The sequence below is a fragment of the Argiope bruennichi genome, chromosome 6, assembly GCF_947563725.1.
Source record: "Argiope bruennichi chromosome 6, qqArgBrue1.1, whole genome shotgun sequence".
In the NCBI taxonomy this organism is placed as follows: Eukaryota; Metazoa; Arthropoda; class Arachnida; order Araneae; family Araneidae; genus Argiope; species Argiope bruennichi.
In genome coordinates, this window is record NC_079156.1 from 25918130 (window position 1) to 25940529 (window position 22400).

The following is a 22400-nucleotide window of genomic DNA, read 5'->3' on the forward strand; positions in this document are numbered from 1 at the left end:
CGACGACATCACTCGGATAACGAAGTGAAAGCTGCAACCCAAGAATGGTTATCGAGTACTGGACGATATTTCTTTACAGAAGGCAACGAAAAACTTGCACCACTTCTAGACTTAAATAACATGGGTAATTAGGTCGAAATGTAGATTTTTAATGGAAACTTAAGAAACAAATAAGTTGTAAAATTTCTATCCAGTTTTTCCTTAAGCAATGCAACTAACTTCTTGCCGGCGTACTGGCATAGGGGTAGCGCCTCTTTTCCGTGATCTGGACGTCCCGGGTTCGAGTCCCGGTTTGGGCATGGTTGTTCCTCCGTTGTTCTATATGTGAGATGTGTGAATGTTCCCTCCTGTAAAAAGGGGTTGTGCAAGCGAAAGTGTGATGCGTGAGTAGCAAAGTCGCACTCTTGCCCTAGTTGGCGCTACTATAAAAACAAGAGACGCTCCCCCTCAGGCTTAAATCGCTGTCTTCGTAACAGCGGGCTTGTCCGTGACAAGTGCCATAAGAAACAACAAGAACTAACTTCTTGACTAATTCTTGTATTTATAATGAAAACGATTAGAATCTTGTTCCAACAATGAAAAGTAATGTTGCAAATTATGCATAAGAAAAAATTTTTTAGTACTTTAAATTAGGAGAAAAATAAACAGTTAAGTTTCTTTTATTGAAAAGATAATTTTTATTTTCGCGTATATGAAGAGAAAGCATTGGTGTCGACAAAAAATTCGAATAGTAGATTTTGATGTATTTCCGCCTTTCAAATCTCGCCGAGACCATACACAATTAAGGATTATGTCTTTTTGCTGCTCTGTTTTTTAATGAATATAACTTTGAACAGACTGAAAAAATTTGGTATGTGGTCCTTGCACCAAATTTGTATTTTTTGTCAGTTTTTGGACGAAATTCATTTACTGAAAGTCTGATTGTCCCATTATAAATGAAAGATTAATTTAGTATGCATATTTAACATCTAAAGTGTATATTCATATCAGATTTTATATTAAATCTATCAAGAAATGTGCCATGACATGTAAATGTCAATCTGCATTTTTGCATGCTGTAAACGTATGTCTCAAATACACAACAGCTTGGATAAATGAACTTTGATACACGCATTTAGCATCATTAGAGTAGTTCTTATCAAATTTTGTACCAAATCCACCAAAGGCTTGACCATCTTTCGGTCCATACCTTCGTGTATATGGAAATGCGATAACTCAAAAACAAAATGACTCAAATATATGAAATTCGATGTGTAGTCTTGTATCTATAATTTTAATTCTGTGGCAAACTTTGTTTTCAGTTTGTCGAAAAGAATATCCAGTACGTATATACGATTACTTCGAAGCACAAAACTCTCACGTGCTCTGAAAATTAAAGTCTGAGCCCTTGTGGTGTTCATGGTCAGTGAAGCTCGAGGTCCTTAATTTTGTGCGGGGAGCGATAAAATCTTAATCATAAATTTTGCAAGAAAGTTCCGTAAGTTGCATTTAAGTAAAGTAAGTTCGAAAGTTGCATTTTAAGATGGTGTAAAAATGATTTTTGTGCAATAATATATTATTGACAAAAAGTATTTAATTCATTAAAATTCGAATCGAAAGTGCGAAAAATCGTTTTAAAATACTCATTCCCGTTTTCCAAAGTATATATCTGCCAAGTTTGGTAATTCTAGGTCAAACAATCTTGTCTGAATAGATCCAACATATAGTCACATGTACACATAAAGACCAATATTAAGTTTTATTATTAGTTAATATAAAGAACACTACTTATCTATTTGATCATTTTTCTCCAAAAACAGTCCAAATTTCTCTGGTAATCTTTAGGTATTATTTTAATTATTATTATTAGAAGCGACAACCGCATATTCCACTCTACTTATACACCACATTTTTTTAACAATTTTTTACGGTAAATTTCTGCTCAAGGGTTCTGAATATTTCTCGCTACTTTTTTGGCCATCATGAAATATTTATGTCCACATACTGTAAAGAGGATTTCTCCACCGCAATTACGAACCTTTATATCTAGTTTTATTCTGAACCAAATCGGAATCCAATAATAATGCAAACTCAAAAACATTATCATGGTGGTTTGAGGATATTGTTAGGCAACAAATAAAACACTTATGCAAGAAACCAATCATTTAGCAATCACCTGAAGAGATAGATTTGATATATATGTTCTTTCTAACAATCTTTCTCGTTGAAATATACCTCTGTGTGAATAAGTTGAAATCCGCGGAAAGAGGGTTTACCACATTTTTCTGCAGATACCATTGAGGAAACGAAACCACTATGAATAATCATTAAATGACAGAAATTGTTCTGCTATTCATAGTATGGGGGCCAGGGCCCGACTTAGCCTAATTGGGGCCCGGGCAAAAAACTTCTTTGAGCCCCCCCCCCCTCCCTCCCTCTGCTTCACTACTTCAGTAATAAAGAACCGAACTTTATGGAGGTATTTAAATTTTTCACCTCATTATCGATAATATATAACAAGAAAATTGACTCGAACCTAAAATAGCTATAAAGTCCCCCCCCCCTCCAATGGTCAGACGAAATATCGTTCTATCAATTTTATTCATTAAAGAAGGAAACGTAAAATAAACTCTCTATTCGATTTGGGGCCCCCTTCTGATGTGGGGGCCTGGGGCAACTGCCCCGTATGCCCTGTCTTAGTCAGGCTCTGATGGGGGCAATTGTTTCAGGATCCTTCAAACGGTTGTTTGGGAAAGCGAGTAACGATTTCTAATTTATATACACTTGGGTTATCTTCTGTCAAAAATGTAGCGTGAGAAAGTAGCGCCCGGGCATGCTATCATTTTTTTCACCTTTGATCTTATCTGGCTTTAAAAAGAGACATAAACGCATGTCTTAATCTTCTGCCCAATAAGACATACTAAGAGAAAGTGACAAAGTTTCATCAATTCCGTTTCAGACATCTATGTGATATTAGTGCACAAATCATTGGAGATCTTTTCAAGAAATCCCTTTAATGTAATTATTAATGCAACCGTATTAACTTCTAAAAGAGAGGACTTGAAATACACCTTATTAAGTTGTGACTCAGTAGAAGTAAAAAACGTCTTGCCGCCAAATTTTCAAAACCTTATAGAATACTTACTGCATTTCTGTTAACCTGCATCATCCACGCTGTTGTTATAGAAAATCATGTGGTAGGTATCGGTGGAAGTAGTCCAACAAACAGAATAATGGAAAACGACGCTTTATTCATGAATAACCCATATAGGTCCAGCGCCCAAGTAACAAAGACATGGCCATGATGGCCATAGAGCAGCACTTTCAAAAACTAACAGAACCTAAGCAGAAAAGGTCATTTATTAAATCGTAGGACAGTCAACAGCTCTCGGTGTCACTAACTCGTAATACACTCAATACTCCAAAAAGAGAATTGGTGCTTCGTATGACCGCCTTGCCTTATATAATCTCCTTACAACCCTACCGTCACTTGAAATTTCTTAGAAGAATCTTTAGACTTCTGTTGGTAATAAAGATAGAGCAGAAATTCTTACGTTTTCCAGAATCTTCCTTTTTGTTACCATAAAATGCTGAATTCATCGCCAAGTCACTGAATAATAACGAAGTTGTCAATAAGATGGAGAGTCATTGATCTGATGTCATTCACTCAACATGCATTATGAATATCTTTAAATCTTTCGAAGTAAAATTGAATATGAAATTACAATTTCGTAACATACTTATTCCCTAGCTCTGAGGAGAAGGCAGTTGAAAGTTTGAAATATTTTTACGTACTATTGTTAAACAATGACTTTCTGAGTGGTACTCAGAGACCTTTCACTCTATGCAATTACCGACCCACCATTGTTGTGTAATTTTAAATTATCTATAAACAGCATACACATGATAAAAGTCTATAGATGTGATTTGGAATAACTATTGTGAAAAAGTCTAAAGTATTACTTTCCAGCAATAGTAGTGTCACCGATGGAAAGAAAGAATTACAGGGATTCTTAATGGATGCCAAGCCAATGACCCCCTGATTTTGGCGATGAATTTGGAGACACTTTGGTGACAAAAATAATGTTATTCAAGAAAATGAAAGAATTATGGACCCATTTTTATTACGAATCGAGATCCACATATCCTTGTGAAAAATTCTATGTAATTTACATCCTAGAATGAGACTGTAAAAGACGAGGTGATCATACGAGGATTGGATTTTCTCTTTGGAGTGTTGATCGCAGAGCGAGATCTCTAGTTGATTTCATTAAACACTATTGTTCCTTCTTATTTAGCGATTTGCTATCTGCTCGTATCATTAGTGTTTGTAAGTGGTATTATATGTCTACATCTTGGCTGTGATTCTGTTATCTGTTCTCCTTGTTTTTGAATATCCATGGAATAATGCAGTGTGTTCCATTATCTAGCTTGGTGGACTTTCTCTGTGGGTTATTTTCAATTAAACTTCTGATGCAATTTTTATAACGCTCTTTAAGCTTGTAATAAAATAAATGTTTTACGCTTTCACATCATATTACGATACTATGAAAAAGCTACCTCACCCTGCCGGAACGCATGGAATAAATTGAATGATCGCTACCTTCAAGCCATCATTCTAGCAGGAACTACATTTGAACCCTAAGGTATCGCCAATCACGATACAGACCCTCCAATAGGAGATATGCCCCATTGTAGGAATGCAGATAATACAACCCCACACAAATATTTCACTCACAAAGGCTGCGAGAACCAACCAGCATACTAGAAGATTTAATCCCCATTTCAGGGCTAACCCCAGTTGGGGGGGGGGGGGTATTGTATTTTGGTACAACTTTGTTCATACTTTAAATGCACAAAAAAAAGCTCTAATTACGTTTTGAAAAGTATTATGCAATTTTCACGATTGTAATTCAATTAATAAAACTTATCTTTTTTAACTTTTCTTTTGCATTTTGTACTAAAAAACAGCAGGAGTGATATTCCTGAAATTTGCATTTTCTCTTGTAAAAGTTTCATCTCTCCCCCTTCTCCCGCATAAAATTATGAAATTTAGGTCAAGGCCTTGAAAGCCGCAAGTTCTTAGACTTTTATTTTCAGAATCTCGTTTTTGAAAGTTCTGTGCTTCTTTGTATAGTAAAGAAAACCAATAAAACTTACTAAAGTTTTTTTTTTTTTTTTTTTTTTTTTTTTTGCGACCCATTATTACCAGAATTTTATATAAAATAATTTTGTTAACAAGATCATATTCCAGATTTCATTTATCTTTTAGTAATCATATTTACATGTATGCAAAAAACAAATAGAACGAAGGTGAACTCGTTGGTGGATTTATTACGAAATTCGACGGATCTTCATTTAAGATACTAAAAGTATATACCAAATTTTATTCCTCTAGATCTTTAAGTTTCCTAATTTTCTTGTTGAACTGCAGTTCGGACAAACAAACAATGTTTCTGTAAAGGAATTTCTACAAATTTTATAGAAATTTATAAATTTGATGCATTTACCACTTAACAAATTTCATCCATGCAGCTCAAAGCATTTTTAAGTTATCATGTTCTCAAACAGAGAAGCATTATTCCAAAAATGTATTTTTCAGATTCAAGAAGGTACAAAACATGTAGATTCGTCAAATTATCGAGCTCGTATACGAGAAGATGCCCTCTAATATACTTCATATACGAGAAATTAAAAAGAAGAATTGAATGTCTTGTCATCTGGCAACTAATCATAAGTTGTTCTATGTGCATTCTTTCCTCCATTGCAAGATGCACTGTGGATTCCAATATTAACCTTCTCATTCCTATGATCATTTTAGTTCATGTTCTTAAATGTATTGAAAGGCTTGTGTGTTAAATGTATTGAAAGCCCCCTCCCCTTCAATAAAAACACAATGGCAGCCCGTGTTCTTAAGGGTTTGTTTCACAAAAGAGGTTTCAACTTAACTGGTAATTAATAAGCTAATGTATGTTCGAAAATCCTTTGAGAATTCTTAGAAAACCTCCTGCCCCCCAAATCCATCTGGGTGAGCGTCTCTAACGAACAAAGCATGAGCCATGGGCATTCAAGCACTCACACGTAACGAAAGGGAAGGAATTTGGAACTGGTATTCAGGCAGACTCTGTAGCTTCGTAGAAATAGCATTTGAGGCTTACCCATATTGATAGTGTTAAATTAACCTAGGCGTGTTATGTAAAAGGGATAACAACTTTGTTAAAGGGAATAAAATCCTAAATATGCATTCTTATGCTTAGCTGTTTACGCAGAACATTATGAAAATGGTCCAAATTTGAAATTGCTCAAAAATTAATCCTTTATTAAAAAACATGCACCATCATTCCATAATATAGTTGCAATATACAGGAAACCGCATGAAGCGATTGAACTTACGTCTAGTGCTTAGTGTAACTCTCATGACTATTTGCCATGATTGCGTTTTCTATAATTTGTAACAAATAGTTTAGCTAATCACAGATGTATTTATTCATGGTGATAGATAGCTTAGGATTTTATGTCAATATCGGCGAAAAGAGATTCGATGGAATTGTATGGCAGCCAGACATACGATGATCTTATGCGATCCATGCCCTCTCTGACGTGTTCTACATCCATTCTTCTAAATGTTGTTGGATAATGTTCTCTCTACGTGCAATAAGTGTGGCGGCGATATACATGGATGCAGTTCTAGGAAATGGTTTCTTTTCCCAGAAATGGATTAATCACTGCTGAATTAACACACATTGATTTCCAACTATGAGATAATTCATATTTGACAATCTTTTCCAAGACACCAACTACCAGTAAAAAATTAATTAACCATTTTCGTGGAGTTATGATTAAATTCGTAGTAAATATTTGATAGTAAATTGAAAAGAAACGAAGAACAAAAATATAAATGATGAAAGTTCGTTTTATAATATTTTTGAAGCTATCTTCAGCACAAAGAGCTGACTTCTCACAATATGACCAGAATAACTCGTTTCTCTTCTTTATCTTTTTTTAGCTTGTTACAAACTAGGTATGGTTTTGTCGGATGCTGTTTTCACCCTCCCCCTTTTTTCCCCCTTTCTTAACTGGAATAAATACAATAATGAACTCTCGGCCTATAAATAATAAAATTCTTGATATTTAATTGTTTCAAAAACCGCCGGACATTTTTCAGTTATCTTATAGATGAATATTTCTCTTGGCTTCATAATATTTTTATTAGATCCATTGCTTTGTAAGCCTCTGGGGCCGAAAACTTGCAATTTGTCTTAGCAGCTATCATGTTAATACCTTTAACTGCCGTTGTTCTATTCACTGGTATTTCGATATATTTTCTATACTTCTTCTGTTTCGTTGCTCAAAAGATCACTGCCAAAGCTTGTCTTATCTTGCAGCATAAATTAGTAAAAAAACACTATTCAAATTAGACTATTTTGTTGTTGCAATGTATCGCTGAAACTAATTTTGAGATGAATCACCTATAGATTTTAATAATCTGAAACTGGTTTGTATTAGAGATGCATAATCCACGATTTTTTGAATAACAAATAATATTGCTATTGTTATTTTTAAATATGCGTTCCAAATATCTGTTATTTCAATCATATCATTAATTAAAAATTTTTACTTAATATTAAATATAAAATTTATTAATTGTAATGAATACTTAATTTACTAATTTAAGTAACGTGTGATTGAATTAATTTATCTGTTTCAGCTTACTTCTTAAATTTTATTTTTTTTCCTCAAAGCTATTTATTTAATTTATTTATTAGAGTGAACCATTTTCTAGAAAAGATGAGTTAAAAATATATGTCCTTTCTTTAAAATGTTTACTTTAGTCCTATATTCTACCACTAGATGGCGCCAGCAGTAAACAGAATACATGTAATCAAAGTCAATCATGTCACGAGCAATTAAAAATGATCTGTATGGAATAGTGCATCATCAAATACGAATATCGGTCACTCCCGTAAATTGGAGTGGTGACTTCGCACTTTAAAGTGAAGCCTCGCACTTTTCGGTGAAATCACCGCTCCGATAAATTTCAGTGATATGCAATTCAATGATACGATATGATAATTCCAATAACCGGTCCGTTCACTTTTCAATTCAATCACAGATTTCTTTCGAGAGCTTCCATTGGACAGATCGTATCGATTATTACTTTCCAGTGAAGTCACCGCTCCGGCAAATTTCAGTGATATCGTATCGATTGTTACTTTCTATCGTGATCCAAAACCTGTAATCGAAATATCATTAGTAAGATCGTATCAAGGATTTGAATCACACCCTTCTTTGAAAAGTATTCATCACTTGTATTTGTGACTTTTTGATATTGGTTACGTAATAACCGTCTTAAAATATTCGTCATCCCTAGTTGGTATTGACTCAATACGCATCTGAACTAAATCACTTGCATTTGTCTTTCGGTTATATTAGGTCTATGAATTATATATGTCTATGACGATTCCTTAATAGTTTTTATGATTTCTTTTACAAATATAGTAAATGTTTTGTGTTCAAGTTTTTATTAAAGCTTAGGAAGAAAATTTCAAGAAATTAATTTACTTTTACATTAAGAAAAAAAGTGTAAAAGCATCTTGTTAGTTTAGGGCTGTTTTTTAAAGTAACAAAAATCACAGTTCTAAAAGCACAAATGACGTCTTGAGTTAAACCTCTCCCTTCTTGTTTATGTATTATTTAAAAAATAATGCTTTCCTTTCTTCAGCTTGAAGAAAGAACCTTGCTAACACAAAATACCCAAAATATTTTTTTATAATTCTTGACATTATTGTACAGCATTCAGAATATAGAGCAGCATCAGAAACAGATTTTTACAATATCTTGTGTTAATAGTAACACTGAAAGCTCAAAAAACCCATTGGTCCCTATCTTTCTTGCGTACTTCCTAATAAATATCTTAAGCCCCCGCATAGAATTATAGACTTTGGGTAAGGTCACAAATTCCTATCATGGCATTAACGAACAATAGTTACGAAATATAGATATTTGGCGTGAATGTAACATTTTTGCTGAATTTATCAAGCGAATATGCATTTTAAATCTCTTCTTGTCAACACACAGAATCTTATTGAAGTAAGCCATTTCGTTTATGAGTTTATATGAATGAGAAAATACAAACCAACAGATAGATTTGATTTAAAATTTTATAAGATAATCTATATTTAGATGCTAAACCTGCGCATGAAATTTTATCTGCCAAACGTTTTGCGTTTTGTAAATATAGAATTCATTTGTAATAGAACAACAAAACAAGCAGACTTCTTATGAATAGATTCCATTCAAAATTTGATAAAAAAAAAACTACAAATTCAATCAGAAGACCGTTAATAATTATTTTAATAAATTTCATCGGTCTAACAGAAAGAGTTTTTGAATTATCTTTGTCATAGAAAGACAGATAAATAGACAAATATAATGCCAAAAATGTGTTTTTCGAACTAAGAGAGGTCTGAAATGTCAAAATGATTCTTTAAAATTTCTAATTCGAATTTTTTGTTGATTTCAATATTTCCTCTCAACATCCAAAAAAGTAAAAAATGACAAACTTGCAATTTCAAAACAAAAAGTTTCTTTCTTTACTAAATTGTAAAAAAAAATAGATACTGTTATTCAATAATAATTATTTGATATTAATTCATTATTCCAATGCTAAATTTTTGACAGTTATCATAAAATAAGTATAAAATAGTAGTAACAAAGGGAGAAATATAAACACTGAATAATATAGGGTTTGAGTAGCACTTGTCTTGCAAGAACGATGTATAAAACCATATATTGGTTTTAAAAATTTATTCAGATGAAAACATCTGAGAAAATATAGTAATGTTCGATTTTGTATTTGAAAAATTGAGTAGTCGAATTTGAAAAAGTTAAACAATTATTTTGTTCCATCTGGAAATAGAAACTCAACCACATAGCAATTATTCTATTTAAGTTAATCAAAAGATGATTTAATTTCCTATTACATTCATCGTGATTTCATGTTATGACCATCATCCTTAATGTATGCGCTTTGATAAATTTTGAATCTCATTGGAGACATTAAAGTTATTTTAAAATATTGGAGAGAACACAAATAAATTTTTAGATTTGAAAAGAATCATTAAAAGTCATTGCTTTAGAACCACTTCAACCATAAAGAAATGTAAGTGACATTTTTCTGGTGCTGCCACTTTATCGTGAGAGCCAAATGCTAATGAAGGCACCAATGCTAGTAGAAAACATTTGACGTGCTAGAGCTTTGATACTAACTCTCTCATTTTGCCAATAGTCGTATTAAAGATATACAAAAATGAACGCTTCATCATAATTCTGATTAAAATCAATCGTTTTAATGAGTCTATCTACTAACAAACATTTGCACAACATGAAGGCAATGTGGCGAGACATAAAGGTTATTCAGGTTATCTCCTAAATGCTCTATGTATGATAATGCATGAAGCTTTTCAGTAATAATATATAACTGCACATTATTTTCGCTTATATACCTAATATCTAAAATAATATTTTGTTATTTGATTTTAGTTGAACATTAATTTAGCCGATAAATATATATATATGTATATTTCAATTAGGCTCATTTTCACTCCAGAAGTGAAATGAAGTAATAGTTTGTTTTGTTTACTTTAACGTTCGAGTTGCGTAATTTTACAACGTGCAGTGTTTCTTCATTCTTTTATTTGAAATTTATTTTCTAAGAATGGGAAAACCTAAAAAGGAAGTTAAAAATGGTATTTGCCTACCTTCTTTGTGGGGTATTTATACTTAATCGTTTGGTGCTTATGATACCACATACTTCATTATAAATTATGACCCAAAATTCTGATGTTTTGGTATTTTCAAGATTTTATATTATGCATTATCCTCACTTTCATAATAAAGTTTTCAATTTTTGTTATTAAAAAAAATTAGATGTAACATATTTGTTTGATTCGAGTTGTTAGTTTACACATAGAATGCGCCTATAGAGATATAAATGCATTTTTTTTTCCCTAATATTGTTTATGCTGTATTTAAATTTTCCAAAGAGATTTTCTTTTTTGTTTTGATTATTACAACGTTGCAATGTTATTTCATACAAAAAAATTACAATAAACCTTATAGAAATAAAAAAAAATGGTAAAATTTTATTAGGTAAGATTTTATAGTATGCACATCGTCTTCCACTAATATTTAAACAATTCATTTAGCAGAGCAAATATTTTTTTATTTATTTATTAATAAATGCTGTATTGATTGACAATAATTAATAATTGCTATCAATGAGTAATTAATGTTGAGCAATTAACAATTTTATTATTTTTAAATCATTTCTCAAAGCTTCTAAATCATCAAGCTTTAAATCATCTCTCAAACTTTTTTAAGTTAATGCCATATTTAGCTTGTTTTGGAAGAGTGAAAGAAACTGTTTAATATTAAAAAGTAATAGTTTGTTAATATTTGAAATTTTAGCATGAACGACAAGAAATCTTAAATTTGGCCTTTCAGTTTCAATTAGAATTGAAAGCATGTGAAATGAAAGATGATGATGAAAAGGAACTTATAACAGGAAGAAAATAGATCATATAATTTTGAGAATTTTTCTAAGCTATCCTGATGCGCTATAAATTATTCCTAAAATATTTATAAATAAGGTCTTTAAAAGGATTTCCTGATCTCCAATTTTATTTTTTTTAACAAGAAATAATATTTCACAGTCTAGATTATATCTAGGTTATAAAAGATCAAAGATATTGTTTATTTTATTATACTGTCACCTGTGTAATTAATCTCTGAGTAAAGGGTATATTTACTCTAAAAATGTTTTGAGAAAGTTAATAAATTTATGCTTCACGAAAGTAGAAAATCATGGCTTAGAGATAAAAAAATCTGCAATTTCATCTATATCTAGAAGTAAATATAAACAGAATTGCAATAACACCTAGATATGTCTAGATAAGTTAAATTACATTTTTTACATAAATGTAACAAAATACATAAATTTACAAAAATTACATTTGTTACATAAATGTAAAATAAATGTAATTAATTTTACATTTATGTAAGTAAATGTAAAATTAATTTATATTGTTTAATGTGTTGTTAATGTATTTATATTAAGTATATTTTAAAAGTTTTTTACTTTTAAAATTATCTTGCATTCTTTTTCAAATATTCACCTAATTATTATTTAAACCAAATGTAAATAATGCATTTTTATGCTATAAATTTTCTGTGTGATTCATGATTTTTTTTAATAATGTCAAAGAATTTATTATATGATTTAAGATTTTTGATATGAAAGTGAAGTTTTATATTCAGTTATATTCTTTGTATACATTTATCTTCTTAAAAAAATTACAGGAAAATTGTTATTAAAATTAACTCCATTAAGTGCATGATTATATGTGTCTTTTTATGAATTATAATCTGTTATAATACTTTTTTAAATTGTTTCTTTTTTTTTTCCTTCTCATTCAACAATCAATTTTTCCCTATTTCTATAAATATGATTTAATTTATGCTTTATTTATCTAACTTATAAAAATACTCTTACCTTGTAAATCTATCACAATTGTTCTGTAACATTCTATGATTAATTTTTTTTAATCCTTTTTACTCTACGAGTAAATGGATTAAATCATCTAAATGTGAGATTAATTTATTATTATTATTATTATTATTAATCCTATTGTATTTTTCAAGTTGCTTGGGATAGGAAGAAAAATGCCATCCTTCGAGAATATAGAAAAATGCATAAGGGCAAAAAAGGCATATCTCTCAATCCAAACCACAATCAAGGGAATACTAATGAGTAAATAAAAGTTAATTATATATATATATATAGTTAAATCAGATCTTCTTGCTTTTAAAAGAAGATAGCTTTATTTCCTACAGAAAAGTGAAATAATTTTCAATGAAAATCTTCATCTGTTTTTGAAAATCCTTTCTATTTTAATATTAGAATTTTGTTTTCTTACTACATTTTTAAAAGCTTTTCTTCATTGTATATTGTTGTATTATTTAAAATATTTTTTAATAATAGTAGATAATAATTTAACATAAACATATTTTCATGAAACTTCACTCATAGTTGATTGTATCCAGAACTGCAAAAATTATTGCAAAGACATTTTTTTAAAAACAAGTTTCAAATAATAGATTTTTTTATTTGATTCTTTTTCTATTCATTTTATGTCTGTATGCATTTTTTTTTTTCAAAATATTTACATATGTTTCATTAATTGAAATTTCTTCTATCTATTTTTAAAACATCGTTTTGTTTAGCCTTGTAAAATCAGATTTCTTAAAATTTCTGTTAGGTGCAATGTCATAATATTACAAAATAATTTAATATGACTATTAAATTATGTATGATTTAGCAATATAATAATATTTCAGTGAAACCGATGTATAGCAATCCCTCCTCTCTCCCTACTCTTCAATTTATATGTTTCAAAATAATGGAAGTATGACTTCTGTGTTACTAGTTGATGAATAATGAGTAATTTAAATTGAAAAATCGTGTTCACTCTTACTGAGTACTGTATTTCGAAATGGTATTAATAAAAACCAGAAAAATCAAAGCAAAGTAAAAAGGAATATTCATAAATAATTAGTCTTTTATAAAATAAATTCCAACATATATGCTTACTTACTAGAAAGAGAAAGCAGACATGTTTCATTTTCATGAGCATTAAGTGGATGTTGTTGTTTTTTCTTTCTCGCATTTCCCATTTATTTTAATTTAACATTGCAATTTACTCTGTAATTTATATACCTTTTAATAGATGCTATTTCTGAATATGAAAGCAATATTGACCCATTAGGTCAATGACTATTAACTATACCATTGTGACTTTTTCTTGTTAAAAACTGTTCTTAATTATTAGTTTTAAATACCAGTGGAATTATTAATTTTAAATACCAATCCTTGTATAGAATCTCAGCTATATTCTGAATCTTAATGATCTCAGATACATTCTGAAATTAATATTTTTGTCCTCATTAAACAATGCTGTCACATAAAGACTAATGCTTCCATTTAAAAGCCAGATGAACTCTAAAATTATATATTTTGTAATCAATGTTTTTCATTAATGAAACTGTAATTTTATCTTTTAATTTTTAATATTTTATGCATTTAGGTATTAATTGGATAAATTATTAGTATTACTATTATGTGCTTATATTGCCTTATTGAAAAGTTATTTCTTCTGTACATTCCCTTACTTCTGTGCATAAAAATAGATTAAATAACTGGCTAAATTATGTATATTTTAAACGTTTATAAAAAATGAATTTCTTAGCAAAGTATAAATTTTTTCATAATTCATAACATATATTAAAAAATATTTGTTCCAAAGTTTTGTGACTACGAATTTGGAAATTATTATTATTATTGATAATATATAAAGTCAAAAAATTTTGAATGGAATTATCATTTATGGCTTTTACTGTGGGAAAAAAATAAACTTATATTATAAAGGTTTCATAGTTTTCAAACTTCAAATTATAACATTGAAAATTTGAAAGTAGTTTTAAGATTGTTTTTAAAAAAAGTAAAATAACTCTCCATTGAATAATACAGACTTACTAAATTTATGTTCATTTCCTTTAATTTTTTTTTTAATTTTCTTTTAGTATCGAATAATAAATTTTATTTCTTTTTTTGCATATAATGATTATGACCTTGTAACGATTCCACTGTTCTATAATAATCAAATATGAAAGTGTGAATCTTTTTCATTTGCTTACAGATTAATGCCCAATTACTTCAATTTCATAATAATTCTATTATTTCAATTTAATATTCTTACGGTCTAAAAAATTAACATTTCAAAAGAATAAACAAAGATTTTTGTATTTAATAAAGTCTTAAAATTATTTTGTCAAACAAGGTTTTTTTTTTTTTTTTTTTTTTTTAATATACATATGACCAAACATATTTGTTTTTAAATCAAATATAGCAAATGGGGAAAACTCATTCAATTACTTAAGGAATCAAGTGTATCAACATTTTTGGAAAATTATAAGATTTGGTTTGGTAGAATTGTAATGCCTTAATAATGATCTCCAATCTTATATGCTGAAAAGAATGGAGCTCTTATATGTGAGAAATGCAATATTTAACAGAGATCTGTATTTCTGTGTCAGCATGAATAAATTAATAAATTCATGTAAATTATTTTATTTATCATAAGTGAAAAAACTATTCTTTCCAGAGTACTATGCAACTGAATATGTATTTTAGATAAAAAAGGATTAATATATAAAAATCAAGGATAATGGTAATTGGTAAATGTTTCGTACATATTTGAAAAGAGAGAAAGCAACTGAGTTTAATTTTTTTTAATGTAGTTGATTTCTGTAATAACTTTAAAATTCATTCTGACATTGTTACAAATGTTAAAGAAATACATTTACAATTTTGATTGATTTCTTTAAATTTAATTTTGGCTTTGAATTTCATTACCTGTAAAACAGCATATTACTCTGAATTCAATCTTTTCATGTATCAAATATATATTTATATTATTTTAAATATGGTGTATATTATTTCTAAGTTTTTAAAAGAAAAAAATAATAATAAATTTGGATAGTTATTAAATTTCTGCAAATTTATAATTCTAACAAGTATTTGTGGTTTTTATTTTTTTTTATCTGTACTGATTTGTTTAATCTTCTTTTCCTAGTAACAAAACTTTTTTCAAAAGAGCTATGCATGAATACGAAAGAAGGAAAGCAATTAAAGAGGAACGTAAATTGGTAAATAACATTTTCTCTCTATGTCTTAAATTAACCGGAATCATGACAGTTTACATTCATTAATAAAAAGTTCCATAATATTCAACTTTTAAAATGGCTGTTCCTTTGTTGCATTCTACCTCCTCAATTGTTTAAATCATATTCATTCATAGATTTATGAACATTTTGTTTTATATAGATATATGTATATATATCCAGTTTCAAATTTTATTTCTCAGAATTGATAATTAGCTACAGAAGATGGCTAAAATCAAAAGTCTTTTGGGAGCATTATATTTTTTAAATGCCTTAAGTATTTTAATACTTTGACTAACTGTTATGTTAATCAGAATTTTTTTATATAAATCTATATTCAGAAAATAAGCATGTATAATACCTGCTGTAACACTATACTTGAATGCAATACAGTAGGTAATTATGGTAAAATATTATTTTACTATATTCAGCATATTTGTACTTGCTATGTATTTTGAATGTTATAAAAATAATGTTCTATATTTTTATGAAAAGAATGTCAGCTGAAATAAGGGAATGATTGGAAATTTTACCAGATACTGCAGTAAGAAAATTTCTCAATATAGAATATGGTGTAATGACTTGATCCTGACTGATCAAATAAGAGAGTAACGTTTAAAGACAATTTCTTTATTTACAGCCTTATATGTACACAAGAGCAGCTCATTCTCTTCTAGTTTAATATGATTGATACAATTTACACAACAGTTGAAAGTTAATTATAAATAGTTCCTCGACCAATTCAGAGAAATAACATCATAAGAAACGCTAACAGACTGTTAGCTCATCCGGCTACTCCAGGGGTAGCTCTAGGAATCCATCGATCTTCATCAGTGGATCTTAACTCATAAGCCCAAATGACACAAAGCTTCACTTTATATTAATTGGTAGTAGCGGTGTGATCCTCTAGTGCATCTGGTCATTAGTCGCATCCAGATAAAGAACCACACATGTGTTTTTCATTATTTCAGGGAAATAAATTGTATCTTCAAAGGGGAAGAGTGTCAAACCATTCAGATGTTAAACTTTATTCTTTCATTGTGAAGGGACTATAGTCAACATATGTTAGGGAAGGGTCAGCTACGAGGATGGATCATTAACAGACATTCCTACAATCAACTGGAGACCATTGAGGAAGGATTGCTGAATAGCTATTCAATGAAGGGAGCTCAAGTGCACCAATATGAAAATGAGAGGCAAAGATTTGACAGAAAATAAAATGCGAGATTTTTTGAAGGAAAAAAGAGAGCAGTGAGAGTCATTTTGAGGAGAAGTCAGAGAAGCTTCATGTTATTCGGGCTTCTGAATTAAGATCCATCCGATGAAGATCGATGGATTCCTCGATCCACCCCTGGAGTAGCCGGATGAGCTAACAGCCTGTTAGCATTTCTTGTGCTGTTATTTCTCCAAATTGATCGAGGAACTATTCATGATTAACTTTCAACTGTTGTATAAATTTTATCAATCATATTAAACTAGATGAGTATGAGCTGTTCTTGGGTACATATAAGGCCATAAATAAAGAAGTTGTCTTTAAAAGCTACTCTCTTATTTGATCGGTCAGGATCAAGTCATTACAATGGTTTCTTCCAAGAATAATCTTTATGGCCTATTATTGTGTGATTTCTGTTGAGTTTTTGTGTTTTTTATTCTTGTTGAAGAGTCAGATTCATCTACTTGTTTTTCAAATCAAAAGTTCTCGCTCATATATTTTCAGAATAATGTTATCTGAATGGCTGTTATTTTCATAGTTTCCTGTCAAATGATAAATAGGGTGAAAGTGAAGTTATAAATTCTGTATTCTGCTATAAATTCATTTGTGTCTTTAGTCTCAAACTTGATTTTTACTACTGTATTTTAATAAAGGATAATATAGCATTATAATTTCTAATGAAAGAATATATCAGTAGCATCATTAAATAAAATTGCTTAGTGTTTTATCACTTTTTGTTTTAGTGATATTTTACTTTTGGTTGACTATAGCATATTTTTCAAAACTATTACTGTATTACCTGCATGTTGATCCCTTTAATATGCATGAGCATAGCTTATATAAATCAGCATATTTTTCTTTTATATAGAATGAGAAATATTATGAAATAACATAATTAACAGATTGTATATTTGTTCATTAATACATTAATCTAGTACCACTGAAATGAAGTTTATAATTCTATTTAATTTTAGAAACTCAAATAGCTGCTTTTATTTTTTGTGTACAGTGGCTTGACGAGAAACTAAATTTCTGAAATACCTCGGATAGACATTTCTAAATGACAACTCATACTTCATTCACATATTACCTTGGAGACTGTTTCATTCAAACATTTTCATTTCAAATTCAACATATAACAAAATTTTCTTTTGCTTTCTTGAATTTTCTGTTTATAGAATGCAGAAATATTATCTGTAATTCAAATTTATTTTGTTTAATTCAAAGCCAGCATCAAAATTTTATTTTAATATCCGATCTATTATTATTATTATTTAAATATCTTTATATCTGATGCACACTATGTCAATATTAATATACATTGTCATTGTGCTCAATTAAAAATGATAAAAAAAATCTCATGCCTTTTGAATTTATTTGATGTAAATTGTACTATTTAAAGATTTATTACAACATTATTATGATTGAAATACTGGATACTATTAAAGAATATATTGTTGTTTAAAAATAATTTGAGTATTAAAATAACTTACTTATTTATTGAAATTATTTGAATTATAATTGTCATTTATTTAATTAAAATTACTTGCTGGTTATTATTGTATGTCTATTATTTAAAATAATAATGAAAACCAAAGAATCAATCTCACTCTGCCCCCTCCAACCCCATCCAGTGTGCAATTTTATCTGTTTTATGAAAACTCATTACCCACTAGATATATCATCAGTGATTGCCTAGCCCCACACACATTTTTGAAAGAAATCTTAAAAACAATACTCTGTACATTTTTTATCGAAAAAGCTAAGATAGAGCCTCCCCAACTCCAGACCATTTTACAGTTTATCTTAATTCATGTGAAGATTCATTACTCCCCAGGATATGAATAATCCCTTGCCCCCCACCCCACCTTTCAGTTTTGAGAAATTTCAAAAACATTGTTTGATTGTATATTCTGTATAGAGGAAAAAACTCGGTAGAGTTCCTGAGCCTCGACCACAGTGACATTTCGCCAAGTTTTACTTTGTGTGAAAACTCATGGCCTCTATATATGTCACCATTAATTGCCTGCACATTGTTTTCCATATATCAAGAAATATTGCAGAAAAAGAAAGTTGGTAGATTCTTTAGCCTCCACAAATTGATCAGTTTTCCTATTCATCTATTAATTCCACTAGCGAGAAAAATGCAATATATTTATTATGCAAGTGTAATTTAAAACAGTATTTTCTTTCTTTGTGGTAAAATGCCATTCATCAGATTTGGTTGACATAACAAAATTGATACTATCAATATGGTAAGCAAATAGTTGGACACCAAAGATGACTAATCATTTATTAAAAACTGTAAAATATTTAAAATAGATCTTTAATTATTGCTTAGTAATTGATCTGCTTAGTATAGCTATTTTTTTAACCTTAAAAAGTGTTATTTTCTGTTGCTGCATTTATTTTTAGAATCTGTTGTTGTTTTTTTATTATTATTATCCAAATTTCTGATAGATCAAATTTTTATTGTGACCTTATCAGCTTCAACTTATTCAAATTTCACTACATTTTTAAATGTAAATCTTCATGTGAAAATATTGTGTGCGATATGAGTGAAAATATTGAGAGACATAATGCATATTGACTTGAAAGTTTCAGGTATTTAAGAAGCTACCAGAAACATGACACTTTACTGCATGCTTTTATTAATGATGTTTACTTTAATGTGAAAAGTCGTTACCCTTTATATTCCTGCCCTGTACTGTTTTACAATGTTTTCTTTATTACTGATTTACTTGGTAAACTTTCTTTTGCAAATTATTCATTTTAACATACTTTTTTTTTTTTTTTTTTCTGGTTGGTATTTGAAAATGCAATTATTCCATCCTTAAGTTCAGAGCTTTTATATTTTTTATTAAAAACGTAAACTATCTTTCAGTAAAATATTCTAAAACTTTAACTTTTCTGTAAAGTGTTGATTTAGCTACTTACTTTAAAAATAGGTTTTTAGATTTTAATTTTGTTAATTTTGTTTGTATTCCAGCTTCAGTATAACATTAGGACCATTGAAGATTTTTATACTTTCTGGCAAAATATTCTATATTTACAAACACTCAGGCGAAATGCTAACAATTCGTTAACTCAAATGAATGTCTTGCAATTAAAAAGAAGAAAAAAAATATTTATATTGGTAACTTGAACACTGAAATTAGATGTGGATTTCAAAAAACAGTATATAAAATTGGAGAAAGAAAAAAAACTGGTTTGACTTTTAAAATACCTTTTAGTTTGCTTTCTAAGAAAAATCAATTTTCATTTTATCTTTATGTAGGATATAAAATTATTTTCTTAAATAGATATATAAAAATTTAAGTCTGTTTTAAGATTGTATATTTTACAACCATAATTTTTTTTTAATACTTTATAAAGAATAGACATAAAAGCTTAATAAAAGAATCTTGGCTGATTTTCTTTTATTTTTGATAAATGATTGTCACATAAGACCATGCAATTTGAAAACAAAACTATTTGAGTTTTAATTATTCTGCATATATCACTGTTTGGAATTGAATCTTTAAGATCTTTGAGAATATACATCCATAACTCTTAATTAAATCTATATTAAATTTACTTATAATCATAGCTTTGGATTTATTTTGCTGTATGACTTTTGTGATAAAATGTGAGATTTCTAATCATAATTTTTTAAAAGAATTAACATTAAATTGTTTCTCATCGCCTACAAATTTATAAAAATATTTTTTTTTTTATTGTAAAAATGTTGTTTGTAATGGTTTTGAATTACGGTAATTATTATTTATTCTTCAACAAGAAAAAAATTCCTGCTTTGGAACTCTATTTGAATTTATATTTTATGTGTTGTCATAAACTCGAATATTTACAAATTGATTTCCTTTTAAAAGAATGTGTGCTTCTGTTTAATGAAATTGTATATATTCGGTTGTATTGTCCTTTTCAGAAATAGTAAGTCATATATAATAAGTGACTACTTAACAAATTTGGCCAATGTATCATGCTCTATTGTTTTAACAGCTTGATATCCTCTTGTAAAGTGAAATTGTTGCTTAGAATACATTTATATTAAACAAAAGCATAAGACTAGTTTCTTAAATTCTTGAAATGCAGTGATAATCTGTTAGCCCATTAACTTCTTATTAGGTATGATACTTGATATAAAGTGAAATGGGAATTCAGAATTAAGAAAATTGTAAATTTGTATCGATGTAATTAGATAAAAATCGTGACTAACATTTTTATTTTAATTTGTTTAGCTGCTTATTTTTGACTTAAGAAGATATGATAAAGATTGTCTAAAGTTTACATTTAGTTAAACTCAGTGATCTAGCTTTAAATAAGGATATAATTATTTTAGAATTTTTACTGTTAGGACCATGGACCATTTGATTAAATTATAATTTTTTTTTGTAAGTATTAAATAAATAACATAAACAATTCATTATCCAATTTTAAAAACATTATTATTAATTTCTGAAATAGAAAATGTTTTGTAAATTAAAATTTTAAAAATTGTAATAATATTTTCTATATTATTTATAAATTTTATTTATGGCAATACTGTTCTCATGCTAAACTTTTTGACATGAACATCATTGTTAAATACTATATTACATATTTTGTTAGCATTAAAATATATATTTGAAAGAGTTAGACTAAATTTAGTTAATATTTTATTTATTTATTTAGATGAAAGAAGCAAAGAAGAAAGAAAGAGAAGAAGCTTTGAGAAAATATACAGAGAAAAAGAGAGAAAATTTCAAGAAGCTTTCTCAAAAGACAAAATGGGGCCAACCTGTCATGAGAGGAAGAATGGAGATTCTTTTAGAGAAAATTCAGAAATCTGTAGCTAATGATGCAGTAAAATAGTTTTTGAAATGTCTGTGTAAGTTCCAGTGATATTCATTGTTAAAACATCATTATTTTCATCTTTTACAGATACATAGATGTATAAAATACTGTACATTGTTACTTCATTCTTATGAAAATTTAAATTTTTTATAAGCTATTTAAATATGTAAACAGCAGTTTCACTGTTGGAATAGAGTTGGTTTTATTGATTTAGATAGAAATTCAAACTAACCATATTCATGGTGAAGAATATTTGTTAAAAAAAAATGCCTTACATTCTTCTCATGTACCCACTCCTCCTTACCTACAGCATAACTTATAAAATCAAAAGATTAGATGAGAAATTCCTGAGTCATAATAGAAAAATATGGTTATATTTTTCTATTATGACTCAGTAGCTTCAAATAACATATTTGCCATTTCAAAGCATGGATTTTCTGAAACACAATAAAATGCCTCATATTTAATGAAGTTCATAATGAATTCCTTTTGTAAAATGTATTGCATTTATTACACTTTGCTGAAAAACACAGTTTCAAAAATTGGAATATTAATTTAAAAAAAGAAATTTTTTGCAAAATAATGCTATGCTTAT

General features: G+C 28.6%; 1 protein-coding gene across 1 annotated transcript; it reads left to right on the forward strand.

Annotated features, from left to right (window-relative positions):
* The first annotated feature begins 10596 nt into the window (after positions 1–10596).
* On the forward strand, positions 10597–21836 carry LOC129972195 (thyroid transcription factor 1-associated protein 26-like). Its single transcript, XM_056086226.1, has 4 exons — positions 10597–10727; positions 12682–12790; positions 15672–15744; positions 21644–21836. The coding sequence occupies exons 1-4, from the start codon at positions 10697–10699 to the stop codon at positions 21821–21823; spliced, it is 393 nt and encodes a 130-aa protein (XP_055942201.1). The 5' UTR covers positions 10597–10696; the 3' UTR covers positions 21824–21836.
* Positions 21837–22400: the final 564 nt, after the last annotated feature.

Bases quoted from the DNA above. Each gene is read 5' to 3' on its own strand.
- LOC129972195 (XM_056086226.1), top strand. From the start codon at position 10,697: ATGGGAAAACCTAAAAAGGAAGTTAAAAATG. The intron at 10,728-12,681 runs GTATTTGCCTAC...GTATTTTTCAAG, and splicing joins TAAAAAGGAAGTTAAAAATG to TTGCTTGGGATAGGAAGAAA. The intron at 12,791-15,671 runs GTAAATAAAAGT...TTCTTTTCCTAG, and splicing joins AATCAAGGGAATACTAATGA to TAACAAAACTTTTTTCAAAA.